Source organism: Hipposideros armiger, unplaced genomic scaffold, assembly GCF_001890085.2.
Source record: "Hipposideros armiger isolate ML-2016 unplaced genomic scaffold, ASM189008v1 scaffold_208, whole genome shotgun sequence".
NCBI classification, from domain to species: Eukaryota; Metazoa; Chordata; class Mammalia; order Chiroptera; family Hipposideridae; genus Hipposideros; species Hipposideros armiger.
The window spans coordinates 1,210,480-1,228,168 of NW_017731558.1; the positions used below are offsets into that span (position 1 = coordinate 1,210,480).

The 17,689-nt window shown below is 35.7% G+C and overlaps 1 protein-coding gene across 5 annotated transcripts in view; it reads right to left on the reverse strand.

Moving 5' to 3' along the window:
- The window catches only part of SUGCT (succinyl-CoA:glutarate-CoA transferase), a 798,083-nt gene that overhangs the window by 471,849 nt on the left and 308,545 nt on the right, over positions 1-17,689 (reverse strand). For all 5 annotated transcript variants that reach the window (XM_019653837.1, XM_019653840.1, XM_019653838.1 and 2 more), the window contains one exon: positions 13,124-13,195. In XM_019653837.1, the coding sequence (XP_019509382.1) occupies positions 13,124-13,195 (72 nt within the window). The remainder of the gene's footprint in view (positions 1-13,123; positions 13,196-17,689) is intronic.

Genomic DNA, 17,689 nt, shown 5'->3' on the forward strand with positions numbered 1-17,689 from the left:
GAGGGAGAAGGGTTTAGACAGCATAAATAGGTAACAACAATATTGCCACAGGGATATGAAAGACTGTTTTGGGAATATAATTAATAATGTTGTAAATATTTTGTAGGGTGTCAGATGGTCACATGTCTTGTTAGGGAGACCGCTTCATGGATGTGGTAGAGGCTTGATCACTGCACTGTACACCTGAAGCTGATGTTGTATAATATTGTATGTCAACTATAATTTAATATATATATAATCACGGAATGTGGAGTACAGTGTGAGATTGGAGTCAATGGAATTGTAATAGATATGTATAATATGATGGGGGGCGGTGGATTGGGGAGGCAGGTTGTCACTTTGAGGGGTAAAAAGTATAAGTATTGCACTGTGTTGTACACCTGAAACTAATTAAAAAATAATTTATTTCTTTATTTATTTTTAAATAAATAAAAAGAATGTGTGGAAGCAGAGTTTGGCAGTTGTGTTGGGAAGTCAGAAGGAGCATTTATTGGCTAGGGGTAGGGAGTGCAGCCTACAGAAAGCTTTGCTACCTCTATTAATGTATTTACTTAAATATAAACATTTAATGGTTTCATTTGTTTCCCAGGTTAAATAAAATGATCCATTCCTCAGTTTACAGAGCAGAGAGGAGTGAAGACAATCCCTGGAGTGAAGAGAGCATGTCAAATGGGGTTATTTCTTTGTCACATGTTTCTCTAGTTCATGTCCTTCAGGAATAGAAACAGAGCATTACTCTCTCACATTTTACAAAGCGACAACACATACAGTGCCTTTCTAAAAACCACCCTGTCACACTTGAGCCCAGAATTGGCCTCAAGGCTTGTCAAGGAATCAAACCCAGTCACTTCAAGGAAAAGCAAGTGCCTTCACTAACTCACAGGTTAAATTTATAAATCTGGTCTCACCCAGAATACACGATAAGCTACATAAACAACTACTCAGTGACTGCACTTAAGAATAACTGAGATGCCCTCATGTATTCTGCTCTGAATTTGACTAATTGGACCTCTTTTCTCTTTAACAGTTGGTGTGAAGTAGTGGGTCAAAGTCTGTCTTCAACTATGCAGGCATTCAGAATATTCTGGAGCCTGCCTCACTTGCTGCGATCATAACTATTCTTTACGTACTTTAAAGAGTGCTGCCTGTGACTCTATTTCTGCTTTGTTTGCTCGTTTATTCTGTCCTTTAGATTCCACATGTAAGTGAGATCACATGGTATTTTGTCTTTCTCAGTCTGACTTATTTCACTTAGCATAATACTCTCTAGGTCCATCCATGTTGTTGCAAATGGTAAGATTTCACTCTTTTTATGGCTAAGTAATACTCCATTGTATAAATGATGGTTGCTAGATGGAAGGGGGGTTGGAGGATGGGGGGGAAGGTGAAGGGATTAGGAAGTACAAATTGGGAGTGATAAAATAGTCACAGGGTTGTGAAATACAGTATGGGGAATATAATCAATAATGTAAAGACTGCAGGGTGTCAGATGGGTACTAGACTTATCAGGGGGATCACTTCACAGATTGTGTAGATACCTGACCACTGTGCTGTACACCTGAAGCTACAATAATGAATGAAGTATAATAATACTGAATGTCATATATATATATATATATATATATATATATATATATATATAGTCATGGGATATGGAATACAGCATAGGGAATATAGTCAATGGTATTGTAACAGCTATATACCACATCATAGGAGTAGTAGACTTCAGGGGTGGGGGTTATCACTTTGTGAGGGGTGTGAATGGCTAATCATTATGTTGTTTTGCACACCAGAAACTAATATAAAAAAATAAAATTTAAAAAATAATAAATAAAGAATGCTGCCTGGGACAAAATGAAACAATGTAAATGGAAAGTGCTTGATATATTAGACACTAAATAAATGTGAAGTATTCCAGCTAGATCCTATTTTCCCCTAGAGAAATAATAAAGCATGTGTTTATTCAAAAAAGAAGGATAGCAAAGAGGAAGGTCAGGAGAAAAGAAGGGACAATGTCTTTACTTAACCTTCATTTCTTAGGGCTGTTTCTACTGGGTGTAGAAATCTGGGTTGGAAGTTCTACCCTTTCAGCCCTTCCAACATTGTGCCACTTCACTCTGAGCTGGTAGCTTCTGACAAAAAAATCTTCAGTGAGTTGAGACAGTGTTCCCCCATGGCTAATACATCATTTTTCTCTAGGTGATTTCAAAAATTTTGATCATGGTCTTTAGTTTTCAGCAGTAAGATTTTGATGTTTTGGCCATGGATGTATTTGGGTTTTATCCTATTTGAGGTTGGCTGAAATTATTAAATCTGTAGGTTTTTCTCTTCCACCAAATTTGGGAAATTTTCAGCCATTACTTCTTCAAATATTTTTTCAGCATATACTATTTCACCTCTCCTTCTGGAACTACAATGACATAAATATTTTTGTTATTGTCCAACAGGTCCCCAAAGATCTGTTCTTTCCTTCTTTTATTTTTAGGGGAAGGGGCTATTGTTTCCTCTTGCTATAGTGCAGCTTGAATAATTTATCTATTTTCAAGTTCCTTGAACGTTTCCTCTGCATCTCCATTGTGCTATTAAGCTCACCTAGTCAAGGGTTTCTTTTTTAATATAGTTGCTGTATTTTCAGTTATAAAATTTCCATTTTGTTCTTCATATCTTCTATTTCTTTATTGAACATTTCTACTTTTCCATTTACTCCTTTTTAATTATAGTTGACATACAATATTATATTAATTTCAAGTGGAAACAGTGATTCAACATTTATATACATTATAAACTGATCACCATAATAAGTCTAGTAATTATCTGTCATCATACAGTTATTATGATATTATTGACTATATTCCCTATGCTGCACATTGTATCTCCATGACTTATTTGTTTGATACCTGGAACTTTGTACTACGTAAGTCCCTTCCTCTTTATTGCCTATCTCCCAATCCCCTCACTACTGGCAACTATCAATTTGTTCTCTGCATCAATGAGTTTGCTTCTGTTTCATTTTGTTTTTCCATTTTTTGCTTTTTAGATTCCACATAAAAGGGAAATCTTATATTTGCTTTTTCTGTCCAACTTATTTCACCTAACAAAATACTCTCTAGACCAGGAGTTGGCAAACTTTTGAGATGAAACATACCCAAAGAGCCTCATGAGGCTCACGAGCCACAGTTTGCCGACACCTGCTCTAGACCATCCATGTTGCCACAAATAACAAAACTTTTTTGTTGGGTGAATAATATTCCATTGTATATATTTATACCACATCTTCTTTATTCATCTATTGATGGATACCAAGATTGTTTTGATATCTTGGCTCTCGTAAACAATGCTGCAATGAATATTGGTGTGCATACATCATTTTGAATTATTGTTTTCATTTTCTTCAGATAAATACCCAGAAAACAAATTGCTGGGTCATGCAATAGTTCTAGTTTCAATTTTTTGAGGTATCTCCATATGTTTTCCATAGTGGCTACACCAATGTGCAATCCCACCAACAGTTCCTGAGTGTTCCCTTTTCTCCACATCCTTGCCAGCAATTGTTATAGGTTGTCATTTTGAAAATAGCCATTTTGACAGGTGTGAGGTCATATCTCATTGTGGTTTTGATTTGCATTTTCCTGCAAATCAAATAATAAGTGATGCTGAGCATCTTTTCATGTGTCTGTTGTCTTATGTCTTCTTTAAAGAAATGTCTACTCAGGTCCTCTGCCCATTTTTTTCATTGGATGGTTTTTATGTTTTGGGTCTTTTTTTTTTTTTGATGTTGAGTATGAATACTTTATAAGTTTTGGGTATTAACCCCTTATCAGGTATATCATTTGCAAATATCTCCCACTCGATAGCTCCCACTTTTCATCTTGTTGATTATTTCCTTTGTTGTGCAAAAGCTTTTGAATGTAGTCCCATTTGTTTATTTTTTATTTTGTTGCCTCTGCCCAAAGAGCCATATCAAAAAAAAAATAAGATTACTAAGACCTATGTCAAAGAATTTACTGCCTATGTTTTCTTCTAGGAGTTTTATGGTTTTAGGTCTTATATTTAAGTCTCTAATGAATTTTGAATTCATTTTTGTATATGGTAGAAGAAAGTGGTCTAGTTTCATGTTTTACATGTATCTGTCAGGTTTTCCCAACACCATTTATTGAAGAGACTGTCTTTTCCCCATTATATATTTTTGCCTCTTTTGTCTATATTCATTGCATATATAAAGTGTGGATTTATTTCTAGGCTCTCTATAATGTTACATTGATCTAAGTATCTGTTTTGTGTCAGAACAATACCATTTTGAGTACTATAGCCTTGTAGTATAGTTTGAAATTAGGTAGTGTGATACCTTCAACTTTCTACTTTTTCAAGATTACTTTAGCTATTCAGGGTTTTTGTGGTTCCATATAAATATTAGGATTATTCTAGCTTTGCAAAAACTGCCACTGGTAATTGGATAGGAATCACATTGAATCTAGAGGTTGTTTTGGGTACTATATACATTTTAACAATATTAGTTCTTCCAATCCATGACAATGGTATATCCTTCCATTTCCTTTTGTCTCCTTCAATATTTTTCTTCAGTGTCTTATATAATACTTTTCAGAGTGCAGGTGTCTTTTACCTTCTTATTAAAATTTCTTTCTAGGTATTTTATTCTTTTTAATGAAATGGTAAATGAGATCATTTTCTTAATTTCTCTTTCTGAGAGCTTGATATAATATTTGTGTATAGAAATGCAACCGATTTCTGAATATGAATTTCGTATTCTGAAACTTTACTGAATTCATTTATCAGTTCTAATGGGTTTTTGGTGGAATCTTTAAGATTTTCCATATATAGTATCATGTCATCTGGAAAAAGTGACAATTTTACTTCTTCCTTTCTGATTTGGATACATTTTATTTCCTTTTACTGTCTAATTGCTGTGGCTAGGACTTCCACTATGCTGAATAAGAATGGTGAGAGTGGGCATCCTTGTCTTGTTCCTGATTTTAGGTAAAAAGATTCCAGCTTTTCACCATTGAGTATGTTAGCTGTGGGTTGTCATATATGGACTTTATTATGCTGAGCTATGTTTCTTCTAGACCAATTTGTTGACAGTTTTTATCATAAATGAATGTTGAATTTTGTCAAATACTTTTTCTGCACTAATTGAGATGATATATGATTTTTATCTTTCATTTTATTTATGTGGTGTATCACATTAATTGGTTTGCAGATACAGAACCAACCTTGCATCCCAAGAATGAATCCCACTTGATTGTGTTGTATGATCTTTTTAATTATTGCTGAATTCGGTTTGCTAATATTTTAATGAGGAATTTTGCTTCTGTGTTCATGAGGGGTATTGGCCTATAATTTTCTTTTTTATAGTTTGGTTTTGGTATCAAGATAACACAGGCCTTGTAGAATGAGTTTGGAAGTTTTCCCTCCTCTTCAATTTTTTGAATAGTTTGACAAGGATAGATATTAATTCATCTTTGAATGTTTGGTAGAATTCACCTATGAAGCCATCTTATCTTGGACTTTTGTTAGAAGTTTTTGGTTATTGATTTAATTTCATTTCTAATAATCGGTCTGTTCAGATTTTCTGTTTCTTTTTTATTCAACTTTGGAATTTTATGTTTCTAGGGACTTATCCATTTCTATTAGGTTGTCCGATTTGTTGGGGTATAATTGTTCATTGTATTCTCGCAATCCTTTGTATTTCTATGGTGTCCGTTTTCACTTCTCCTCTTTCATTTCTGCCTTTACTTAATTGTCCCCCCCCTTTTTATTTCTTGATGAGTCTGGCTAAAAGTTTATCTATTTTGTATGTTTATCTTTCAAAGAACCAGGTCTTAGTTTCATTGAACTTTTCTATTTTTATAAGTCTCTATTTCATTTATTTCTGGTCTAATCTTTATTATTTCCTCTCTTCTACTCACTTTGGGCTTTGTCTGTTCTTTTTTTAGTTCTCTTAGGTGTAAGGTTAGATTGTTTATTTGATATTTTTCTTGTAAGTTTCTTGAAATGGGCCTGTGTCATTATGAATTTCCCTCTTAGAACTGCTTTTGCTGTGTCCCAAAGATTTTGGATCATTCTGTTTCCATTTTCATTTGTCTCAAGATATTTTTTAATTTACTCCTTGATTTCATTAACCCATTGATGGTTTAGCATCATGTTGTTTAGCCTCTATTTGCTTGTACTTTTTTCAGTTTTTCTTCTTATAATTGATTTGTAGTTTCATACTATTGTGATCAGAGAAGATACTTGATATGATTTAAATCTTTTTAAATTTACTGATACTTGTTTTGTGGCCTAACATGCAATCCATCCTGGAAAATGTTCCATGTGCACTTGAAAAGAATGTGTTCTGCTATTTTGGGGTGAAATGGTCTGCAGATATATATTAATTCCATCTGATCTAATGTGTCCTTTAAAGCCATGATTTCTTGTTGATTTTCTGCCTGGATGATCTATCCATTGATACAAGTGAGGTGGTCAAGTTTCCTAGTATAATTGTATTACTACCAATTTCTCTTTTTATGTCTGTAATCATTTGTTTTATGTATGTGGGTAATTATGTTGGATGCATACATGTTTACAAGTCTTATACAATCTTTTGGATTTATGTGATGCCCTTCTTTGTCTCTTGTTACAGTCTGTTTTAAAGTCTATTTTGTCTGAAATAAGGATTGTTACCCTAGTTTTCTTTTCACTTTTATTTGCATGAAATATCCTTTTTCATCCCTTCACTTTAAGTCTGTGTGACTTTCAGTCTGAAGTCAGTATCTTATAGGCAGAATATGCACGGGTCTTATGTTTTTATTGATTTAGCCATTTTATACCTTTGATTGGAGCATTTAGTCCTTCTACATTTAGAGTAATTATGGTTAGGCATGTACTTATTTATATTTTATTAATTGTTCTCCAGTTGTTTTTATAGTTCTTCTCTGTTCCTTTCTTCTCTTCCTGTCTTTTGTGTACATTGATGACTTTTTCAATGATTTGTTTGGGATCTTTGTCTTTATGCTTTTTGGTGTATCTATTATAGGTTTTTGGTTTGTGGTTACCATGAGATTTAGCTATATCATGCTATGTTTACAACAATCTGTTTTTACATTGCTGGTTGCTTAAATTCAAGTGCATCCTAGAAGCACTACATATTTTACTCACCCCCATGTTTGTATTTTTGACGTCATATTTTACATCTTGTTTGTGTCTCTGTATCCCATAATTTATTACTGTACATACATATGCTCTTACTTTTGTCTTTTAACCTTCATACAAGATTTTTAATTGGTTGATCCACTACCTATACTAAATGGCCTTTGTGTATGATTTTTTTTTCATTCCTATATTTTCTTAGTTTCAGTTTTGGCCTTTTCTTTTTCACTAGAAGGAGTCCCTTTCATTTCTTGTAATGCCAGTTTAGTGGTGATGAACTCCTTTAGCTTTTGCTTGTCTGGACAACGCTCTGACTCCCCTTCAATTAGGAATGATAACCTTGTGGGTAGAGTATTCTTGGTTATAGGTTATTTTCCCCTTTCATCACTTTGAATATATTGTGCCATTCCCTTCTTGTCTGTGATGTTTCTGCTGAAAAGTCAGCTGACAGTCTTATGGGAGCTTCCCTGTAGGTAACTAACTGCTTTCCTCTTGCTTCTTTTAAGAGTCTCTCTTTATCTTTAACCGGGGTGGGTCTCTTTGGTTTCATCTTGTTTGGGACTGTGCTTCCTGGATCTGAACATTTGTTTCATTTGCCAGGTTAGGAAAGTTTTCTGGCATTAATACTTCAAGTAGATTTTTCTGTCCCTTTCTTCTTCTTCTGAGATCCCTATGATATGAATGTTGGTATGCTTGATATTCTCCCAGAGGTTCTTTAAACTATCCTTATTTAACATTTTTCTTTTTGTTGTCCAATTGGGTGATATTTCCACTACCTTGTCTTCCAGGTTGCTGATTCAGTCTTCTGCATGATCTAATCTGCTATTGATTCCTTCTATTGTTTTTTGCTTGTTTGTTTGTTTTTCATTTCACTTGTTATATTCTTCAGTTCTGATTCGTCATTTTTATATTTTCTGTCTCTTTGTTAAAGCTCTCACTGAGTTCATCTATTATTTTCCTGAGTTTGTTGAGCATTTTTATAACAATGTTTTGAACTCTTATTAGGTACATTGCTTGTCTCCATTTCATTTAGTTATTTTTCTGGGTTTTTGTTTTGTTCGTTCACTTGGAACATGTTTGTCTCCTCATTTTGGCTGTTCCTCTGTGTTTGTTTCTTTGAATTAGGCAAAACAGCAACCTCTCCTGGTCTTGCAGAGTTGGCCTTGTGTAGGAGCTTCCCCTTTGTAAAATGCATGTACTAGGTGTCTGTGACAGGCAAGCTGGAGGTGGAGCTGCAGAAAGCATGGGCCATAGGGAGTCGCAGGGGCAACTGAAGGACTGACTGGGTCCTTGTTGGGGACGGCTCAGGCTGTGAGGAGTCCTGGGGGCAAGCTGAGCCAGAGCCACCTTGGTAAGCCAGTTGGTGCTGAATCAGACTGCAGGGAGTTCAGGAGACAAACTCCACAGGGGTGGGAGCTGTAGTTGTAGGGGGCATGGGCTACAGGGAGTTCCAAGGGCAAGCCACAGTCCTGGTGTGGGCCTGGGGCCTGGAGCGCACTGGGATGGCCTTTGCCAGGTGCCTAGAGCACCTGGATTGTGCTTCTACCCATGCCGTGCTCCCACCCCAGACAAATGATGGAGTGGGGGCATGACAAATGTGGGAGCACAACAAATGGTGCTCTCCAGTGTCTCTGATATTGGAGAGAGTTCCCACAGTCTCCTTCCTGTTTGGAAAATGTTCTATGGTTAGTAAATGGATTTCCTTCCCATATAGATTTAGGTGCCTTTTAAACCACTGATTTTTTTGCTGTTCCTCATGGTGGGTGAGTCTGTGCATGGGCCCTTCAGTGATCCCTCCCTACTTAACATCAGTGCATTTGGGGTTCCCAGATACCCTGCATCTCTCCCATTTGTGTCTATGTGGTCTCTCTCTCATGTGCAGAAGGTGTTCAGTCAGCCCAAAGTTCTTCTTCAAAGGGGATTTCTCTGCCTGTAGATATGGATTCAATGTGTTCATGGGAGAGGTGAGGTCAGGATCTCCCTACACTGTCATCTGGGACCAGACCCCCTACTTTTTCATTTATTTCAACTGTGTCTCTGATGCTTGTTGGAGAATTTTTATAATAGCTGTTTTAAATTTTTGCAAATTAATTCCAACATCTGTGTCATCTTGGCATTGATATTTACTGATTGTCTTTTCTCATGCAAGTTCTGGTTCTTCATATACTGAGTAATTTTGGATTGTGTCCTGGATATTTTGAATATTATATTATGAGCCTCTGAGTCTTATTTAAATGCTAGAGAAATTTTTTGTTGTTATTGTTTTTAGCAAGCAGTTGACCTGGTTAGGTCCATGCTGCAAAGTCCAACCACCCTTCTGTGTGATTCGGTTCTAGTATTGGTTCAGTTTTCAAAGTCTTTGCCGTACTATTCAAATCTGCCCCACATGTGCCCCATTTAATGGTCATATAGCAGCCTGGGCAGTCATCTATCTGTTAACTCAGTTCTCAATATCTTTGGTGTGTTGATTAGGATTGGACTAGTGTATGAGCAGCTCCAGGGTGATCGCAGGAGTACACAAACAATTTCAAGGATCACTTTCCGAAGCTCTTCCCTCTCTTCAATCTCTTTTCAGTTTCTTGCAGCTCCCCTTTAGTTACCTCACTCCCCAGCATACTTTTGGGGCACAGGCCATGGGAGGACAGTGAATAAAACAACGAGGACTTATTCCTCTCTCCTAGAATCCCAGTTCAGTGACAAAGAAGAAAGGTTTGGCTCCTGCTCACCTGCTGCAACCATTACAGGGTTTCTTGGGAGCTGAGCCGTGAGGAAATGGAGATGGAAAAACAAAGATTTCCACATGCTCTCTGACCTCAGAACTCATTCTCATGCTGCTCACCCAAGAATGAAGGGTGCTTCCTGAAGCTCATCTCTATTCCCTGGTGCCCACTGCCAGGTTTCAGGCTCCAGAATAGCCATGCTCACACTGGAGGAAAAAACGGGAAAACTTCCTGCCTTTTTAGAGGTACTTCAAATTCTGGGGTTCTTCCCCAATTCTCTGCTTTTCAGAGACCTCTTATAGATGCTCCAATGCATTCTGTCCAGGTTTTAACACTGTGTTCCGTGGAAGAAATAAGAAGTGTGTTTACTCCACTCAATCTCACCCAGAGCTAGAATCTCCACACCTAATTTTTATAAATGCCATTTTTATGTGCATACTGTGAGCCGGGGCTGTACTGAGTATTGAACTTATCTAATCTCTTACAAAACCCAAAAGCTATATATTAGTATAGTTACATATTATAATCTTCATCTAATCATGAAGACACAGATGATTAGCAAAGATTAAGTACTATACCAGAGGTCATCTGACTAGTTTCAAGACTTACAGAATGACTTGGAATTGTTATAATGTCCTCAGAACATAATGTCCTGCTCTGAAATCAACTACAATGCTTATTAAAATTGAAGCTTCTTGTGCCCTATCTCAGACATACTAAGTCAAAATCTTTGGGAATGGAGCTCAAGGAGATTTCCTACACATGCTGAAGTTGAGAACCAATGCATATTGCCACCAATAAAAGAAACTTTCAGTCTAAATGACTTTTAAAAGGACATCAATGTACTTCAAATAGGAATACCCATTACTTTTGGCATCAATCAGTTTAAAATAGCTCACATATGCTCACATTTCCTACTCTTCTGTATCATGTTAAGGGCCATAAAATAAGATTTGTTATAAACCGAGGTTCACTTTAGATGCAAGAAGATTTTCTTAACCCCAAGCTTTGAACCCAATGCTCTTGCTCTCACTCTAATCTCTTACAGTAAGAGCTCCCTAATAGGACCCCTTCTCAAGAATTGTTAGTGAACAGTATATCAAATTCTATTTGGGGCAGAGATTAGACTTAAGTGAATTCTACTCATTCGTGGCAGACAATACTGCTACATTTCTCCCCAGGAGGTAGAGTGGACCTCTTTCATGATGGACCTGACTTGGCAAAAGAACAATTTTGATGGGCTCACTGTCAAAGAAACTGGGGACCTCATCTTCTATAAGTCCAGGTTGAATGACAAGCCTCTCAGTATAAGTCTGAATAAAAAATACTTAGAGTAAACTCACTCACTATATATGGGAGCACGGAGAACTTTGCAACAAAATAAGGACACAGATGATTTCTCTTAGGTGAAAATGTTTTTAGGACGTTTACATGTAAGGTTATAATTATTAAGGTTGAAAAAAATCAGATTGCAATATTGCTCAAGATGCCTAGTAAATGATGTAAATAACATTAAAATCCTATACTCAGAAAACTTTTCTCCTGAGGATCCCAAGGAGTTTTATAGATGTTGTCTTAATGGCTCATAATAGGGATTATCATTCCTAACTCACATATAGAAAAAACAAGGTCAAGTATGCCATTCTCCAAGGGCCTCTGATAGTCTCCTTTTTAAACAATGTGTCAGAATACACCATGACAACAAGTCACATTTTAGTACTAAAACTTATGGCAAATATTCTTCTTTGAGAAATTCTTTTTTCAAAAAATGTTCTTGTGGATATTTATGAGGAAGTTCAAAAGTTTCAAATTAATCAGCAGTAATGAATCAAAAATAAAAAGAAATCAGTACAGTTATTTTCAACAGTGAAGAAGAATATGTCAACCAATAATTTCTCTTCCCTCCTCCCTCCATCTTCTGGAGAGAGAAAACTCCAAAACATATGGCCCACAAAGAAAATCTGTAGTCGTTTATAGCATCTATGCAGCTAGAGTACGCAAATGACTTCATAGGCAACAGCTTCCGTATGTTTCATATTTTTAACATTGACCGTTCATAATAAAGACTCTTTGATCCAAGATCAAATGTTTGAATCAATTTTCTCTACACTTACTCAGAGTCACCATTATAAAAGTTCCCATCTTTCCCAACTCAGATGTTATAGCTCTTCCCGCAATCGGAACTATCTCCATTTGTCACCTTCTCTGTGGTACTTACCACCCCTTTGCTGTGGTTTTTAGTTCTACTCTCATACAAAACAGGCATGGTAATAAATAATTTTTGTACATAATAAGTTAACGGCAATAAATAAGGGTCGAATAAGGAACTCACAGGCATCTTGAATAAAACTAAAAGCTTATGGTAGTATGGTTAGTACAAAAAAATTAACCTCTCGCAATCAGAGAAAACATCCTTAGTAGGTGAGGCCTTATCCTACAGGTAAGAAAAAGAAAAACAATGTTTTTTAAAAACTAGATTACATTCCTGGCATTATAACTGGAAAAAGTGAACTTAAACTGAAAGGCTTAAGTTAAAAGAAAAGGCCAAAAGTCCAGATAAATTCAAAAACATCAAAATTTTTTTAAATGTCTAAGCAATGCGAAAAATTAGAATATACTCAAACATAAAATTATTTTAAATGATTCCAAGGCCTTTTTTAAGGCCTTGTTGAGGAGCAACATTTCTGATATAACTTTATTTACTAAAACCTTAAAACATGAATTTTGCAGAAAGGTGCTCATTAAACAAAGCTAATTTTAAATTCTTAAAAATTTCTAGTGATACATAAAATAAATTTGGTAGTAGATTAACTATATGTGGGCCTAATTAGATCTCATGTTGTGAAAGGAAGGGAGGGAGGGAAAAAAATCCTGGTGTAAAAATCCCTTTAATTTTTTTTCTTTTTCATTGCCTTTTTGTCTGAACTGATAGACAGGTCAAGTTTTAGGATAATTTAAGTTACTCTGATTCTTTATTTCAAAAATACAGACAAATACAATAAATAAATAAATAAATAAAGTAAGTAAGTAAGTAAGTAAGTAAGTAAGTAAGTAAGTGAGTCAGAGTGCTGATTCAGACCCTGTACTTAGCTTTTCTAAGTATGAAAATTGCACTAATTTAAGTGCTAACACAGGGGGTCCTGAGCTAGTTATAGACTTACCAACACCTTTCTAGGCAAAATTTAACCTTCCTGGCTTGAAAATAAATGAGTCATTGCATGTATCATCCACCCATCCCAATGACTACAAATTACCTTGCACACAGTAGCAAACTGCTGGTTATTTCCTGCTCCAACTACAAGATATCCATCCTTGGTTTTAAAAGCCTAGAATAAATAAAAACATAAATATTTTTACATATTGAGAATACCACAAAAGTTGGCTTTAATTTCTAAAACTTCTACAGAAATCTTGCTCTAAAGCAATGTTATTAATTCAGTATCAACTAATTAGTACATTTTCCACTTATATTTGCATACTTACTTTCTTTTGGGATTTTCAGAACACTTCCTGGCTCTTCCAATGTTATAACATCAGGGGAGGAAAAGAAAATACTGGAGTTTTATTACAACTCATAACATGAAATTCTGTAGTCATTACAATATGGATTAATATTGGATTTCCCCCAAGTTTTGTGTTTTGTATCTTTTTTTCATTGTAGGGCAAAGAAAGAGGGTATGTTGTTTTCTACAAAGTGTAAGAAGAATTGATGGGAAAAAAAGAAAGCAGGAAGAAAGGAAAGAAAGAAGGGAGGGAGGATGGATGAATGAGCTGATGGAGGTACACTTCAATTTTGAAAATCTCAGATGTAAACTTTTAGTTAATTTTCACTTTTTAGTAAGTGAAAATTGACACCTCTAGATCTCTGGACCTCATGTGGCTTAATGTACCTGAAAATGTCTGTCCTTTTTAGGAAACACATTCATTTGGACAGCAACACCTATAAGCAATAGATACTCCCACCTCCCACATTCCTAGCCCCTCTGGAGAAATTCTGAGTACTCCCTTTCCACATATAATCACAGTATAGGTTGAAGGAACCAAACTTTACCCTCAGAAGGACTTGTTCCTACTTTCCTTAAGTATATGAGTTCCTTTAGTTCCCTTCCTTTCTATGTAGCAACTCCTCTGTATCTTCACCTGCTTTTTCTCCACTTACTCCTGCCTCTGAGAAACACAATGTCCATCTTTCTTAGCAGGGCTTACTCCTATGCGAATGACCTTGGCCATACCTTAACTCACATCCTCCAGAACCCTGCTCAATCATCTTGAATCTCTTCAAGTCCACTAAATCCTTGTCTTCTGCCTACATATAGGCTTGTGCCTCAACTAAAACTATTAATTGCAACAAAACAAAATCTCCATCAATCCCGACACCCCTCTCAAACTATACTGAAATTTTCTTCCTTCCCTCTATCTCTAAATGATATGTAAGCGCCAAGCTGCCTACACTTTTTCACCAACCACCAATGATATTCTAGTGCCCTCTGTCATCAGGATTCTTATCCTATCACTACACTGAGATCCTTTCCTTGACCCTTCTATATTACTTAGTACTGTTAACCATCCTACCCTTCAGGAACTGTCTTACCGCTAAGCTTTGTCTGGGTTCATCTCCAATCTCTCTGACTTGTTTTCTACATGTCTCTTTTGCAGAATTATCTCCTCCTCAGTCTTCAGGATTCCTTAAGCATCTGTATTTGGCCTTTTAGTTCACTTGCTTCTTATGGTAACCACTAGCCATATGTGGCTATTGAATTTAAATAAACTAAAATTAAATTAGTCACAAAAGATTACACATTGTGATTCTACTTATATGAAAAGTACAAAATAGTCAAATCTATGGAAACAGAAAGATTAGTGGCTACCTAGGGCTGAGGAAATTGTGGGAATTTGGGAGTTACTGTTAACTAATATCAGGTTTCTTGTGGGGTGATGAAAATATTCAAAATTGACTGCACAACTCAGAATACACTGAGAACCATTGAATTGTATACTTTAAATGGGTGAAATGTATGGTGTTATGAATTATTTCTCAATAAAGCTGTTAAGAAAAATTAAATTAACATTTCAGTTCCACAGATATACTAGTTCCATGTCAAGCATTTAATAGCCACATGTGCCAGTGGCTGCCATATTAATTAGCACAGAAGGAGAACACTTCCATCATTGCAGAAAGTTGTACAGTTGTACAGTGCTGTTAGACTGAAACTGGTAGATTGTAGTTTTTCCTTTATCCTTCCTACTAGGCCTAATATGATATCTGAAGAATGTTAGGCAATTAGTAAATGGTTGTAAAATGTTAATGAATGAATCAAATGATTGCTTCCATGTAATAGAATTGTGTCTAAAATGGATCAAGAGGCCGACTGATTGGCTCAGTTGGTTAAGAGCTCATTCAAGAGTGCGAACTCTGAGCAACAGGGTTGCTGGTTCCATTCATGGCCCGAGCTGAGCTGCCGCTGAGCTGCCAACAGGTGGCAGGATGGCTCAGCTAAAATAAATAAATAAATAAATAAATAAATAAATAAATAAATAAATAAAATAAAATGGATCAAGAAAAACACTTTAACAGAGTTTTATTAACATTTTTGCTTGATTTGGTAATGAATGTGACTAAGAAGATATCACAAGCACTATTTTAAACATTTATTTTCCCTTGTCCACAGGACAAAACAAAGTTAGTGTTATAAATAATGCATTAGTGTTCTCAAATTATTGAAAAGTAATCTGAAATAGAACTGTGAGTGAGGAACAAACAATTCTGAGCAGAGATGTCTCAATAAACCATTGATAACTATGAAGGGACACAGGTTGTTTGCTCTCTTTTTTTGCAGAGAAAGAGTGAGTCGGGCCGTAGATAAGTGATGTGAAATAACAATGCATGTTGCCAAGTATAATGCACAGAAAGGTTTTCAAACTTTTAGATTAGTGACATATTCAACAAGTTTACATTTTGGGGTATGTTCATTTCCTTTAAATTAATGAAGAAATACCTGTAATCCTGAACCATACCATAAAATACATCTTTTCCAACATCCAATTTTTTAAATTTTAAGCAGAGGTGACTAGTTAATGATCACAAGAAAGTGAAGACTTAATAGGAGCTAAGTCACCAGAACACAGTTAAACTGAAGATCACCAAATAGATTTGTAGGAATAAAGGTAAGATTCTGAGAGCTTTGAATACTTATTTGTCCCCTGTTTCTGTTGCTACACTGTTTATTTTATAAATATGTTTTAAATAAATTTCTAAAAAAATATTACATTGTGCTGTAGAGTGAATGTTTATGCCCCCTCACCCCAATTTGTATGTTGAAATTCTAACCCCAATGTGATGATAATAAGGAGCAAGAGTATGACCACCTATGCACCAGCAAATAGGTCCTCACCAGACACCAAACCTGTCAGTGCCTTGATCTTGAACCCCCTAGCCTCGACAACTGTGAGAAATAAATGTTTGTTTAAGCCATGCAGTCTATGGTATTCTGTTATATCAGCCCTAATGGACTAAGAAATTGGTACTGAGAAGTTGAGTGCTGCTGTAAAAAAATAAAACAAAAACTAAGAATATGGAAGCACTTATAACTGGATAATTGATAGAGACTAAAAGAGTTCCAAGATACATGATAGAAAAAAAATCTACATTGCCTTGAACAAACTATTAAGGAGAATTCTGGTGAGAGCTCAGAAAGAAAAGAGGAAAGCTGTAGAGAGAGCCTTAGATGTCTTCAAGAATACCTACGTCATCCTGAACACAATGTTGGCAGAAATAAAGATCATTTTGGTGATGTCTAAGATGGAAATGAGGAGCATGATTGTTGGAAACTGGAGGAAAGGTGATCCTTGTTATAAAGTGGCAAAAACTTAGCTGAACTCTGTTCATGTTCTAGTGTTTTGTGGAAGGTAGAACTTGCAAGTGATGAAATGGGATATTTAGCTGAAGCTCTTCCTGAGCAGAGTATTGAAGGTACAACTTGGCTCCTCCTGACTGCTATAGTACAATGTTAAAAAAGAGAAATGACTCAAAGACAGAATTGTTAAGCAAAAAAGAAAACAAATTAAAGATTTGGAAAGCTTTCAGCCTATCTATATTGTAAAAAATGAGAAAGTGTGGTCAAAAGAAAATACTAACGGTGTGGCCAACTGACCATTTGATAAGAAAATGTCCTTCAGCAGGTAAACTAATAAATAAACTGTGACACATCCAGACAATGAAGTATTATTCAGCATTAAGAAGAAATGAGCTATCAATCCATAAAAACACATGGAGGAATCTTACATGAATATTACTAAGTGAAAGAGGCCAATCTGGAAAAGCTACATGTTATATGATCCCAAATATATGAGTATGACATTCTGGAAAAGGCAAAACTATGGATACAGTAAAAAGATCAGTGGTTTCCAGAGTATGGTCAGAGAGAGAGATGAATAAGCAGAGCACAGAGGTAGGGCAGTGAAAATACTCTGTGTGATCCTATCCATTATAATGGATACATGTCATTATATATTTGACCAAATAGATAAAATGTATAACACCAAGAGGGAAGCCTAATGTAAACTGTGGACTTTGGATGATTATTGTGTCAATGTAGGTTCATCAGATGTAACAAATATACTCTGGGGTGAGAGGAGTGGATGTTGATAATTGGGGAGTCTTTACATGTGTGTGGGGGGGATATATGGGAAATCTCTGTACCATTTGTTCAAATTTTCTGTGAACCTAAACTGTTCTAAAGATTTTTTTTTGTTAAAAAGAAAAAAAAGGACAACAGGAAGCATCCTTATCATGATGATAATCCGTATCTTGGTTGTATCAA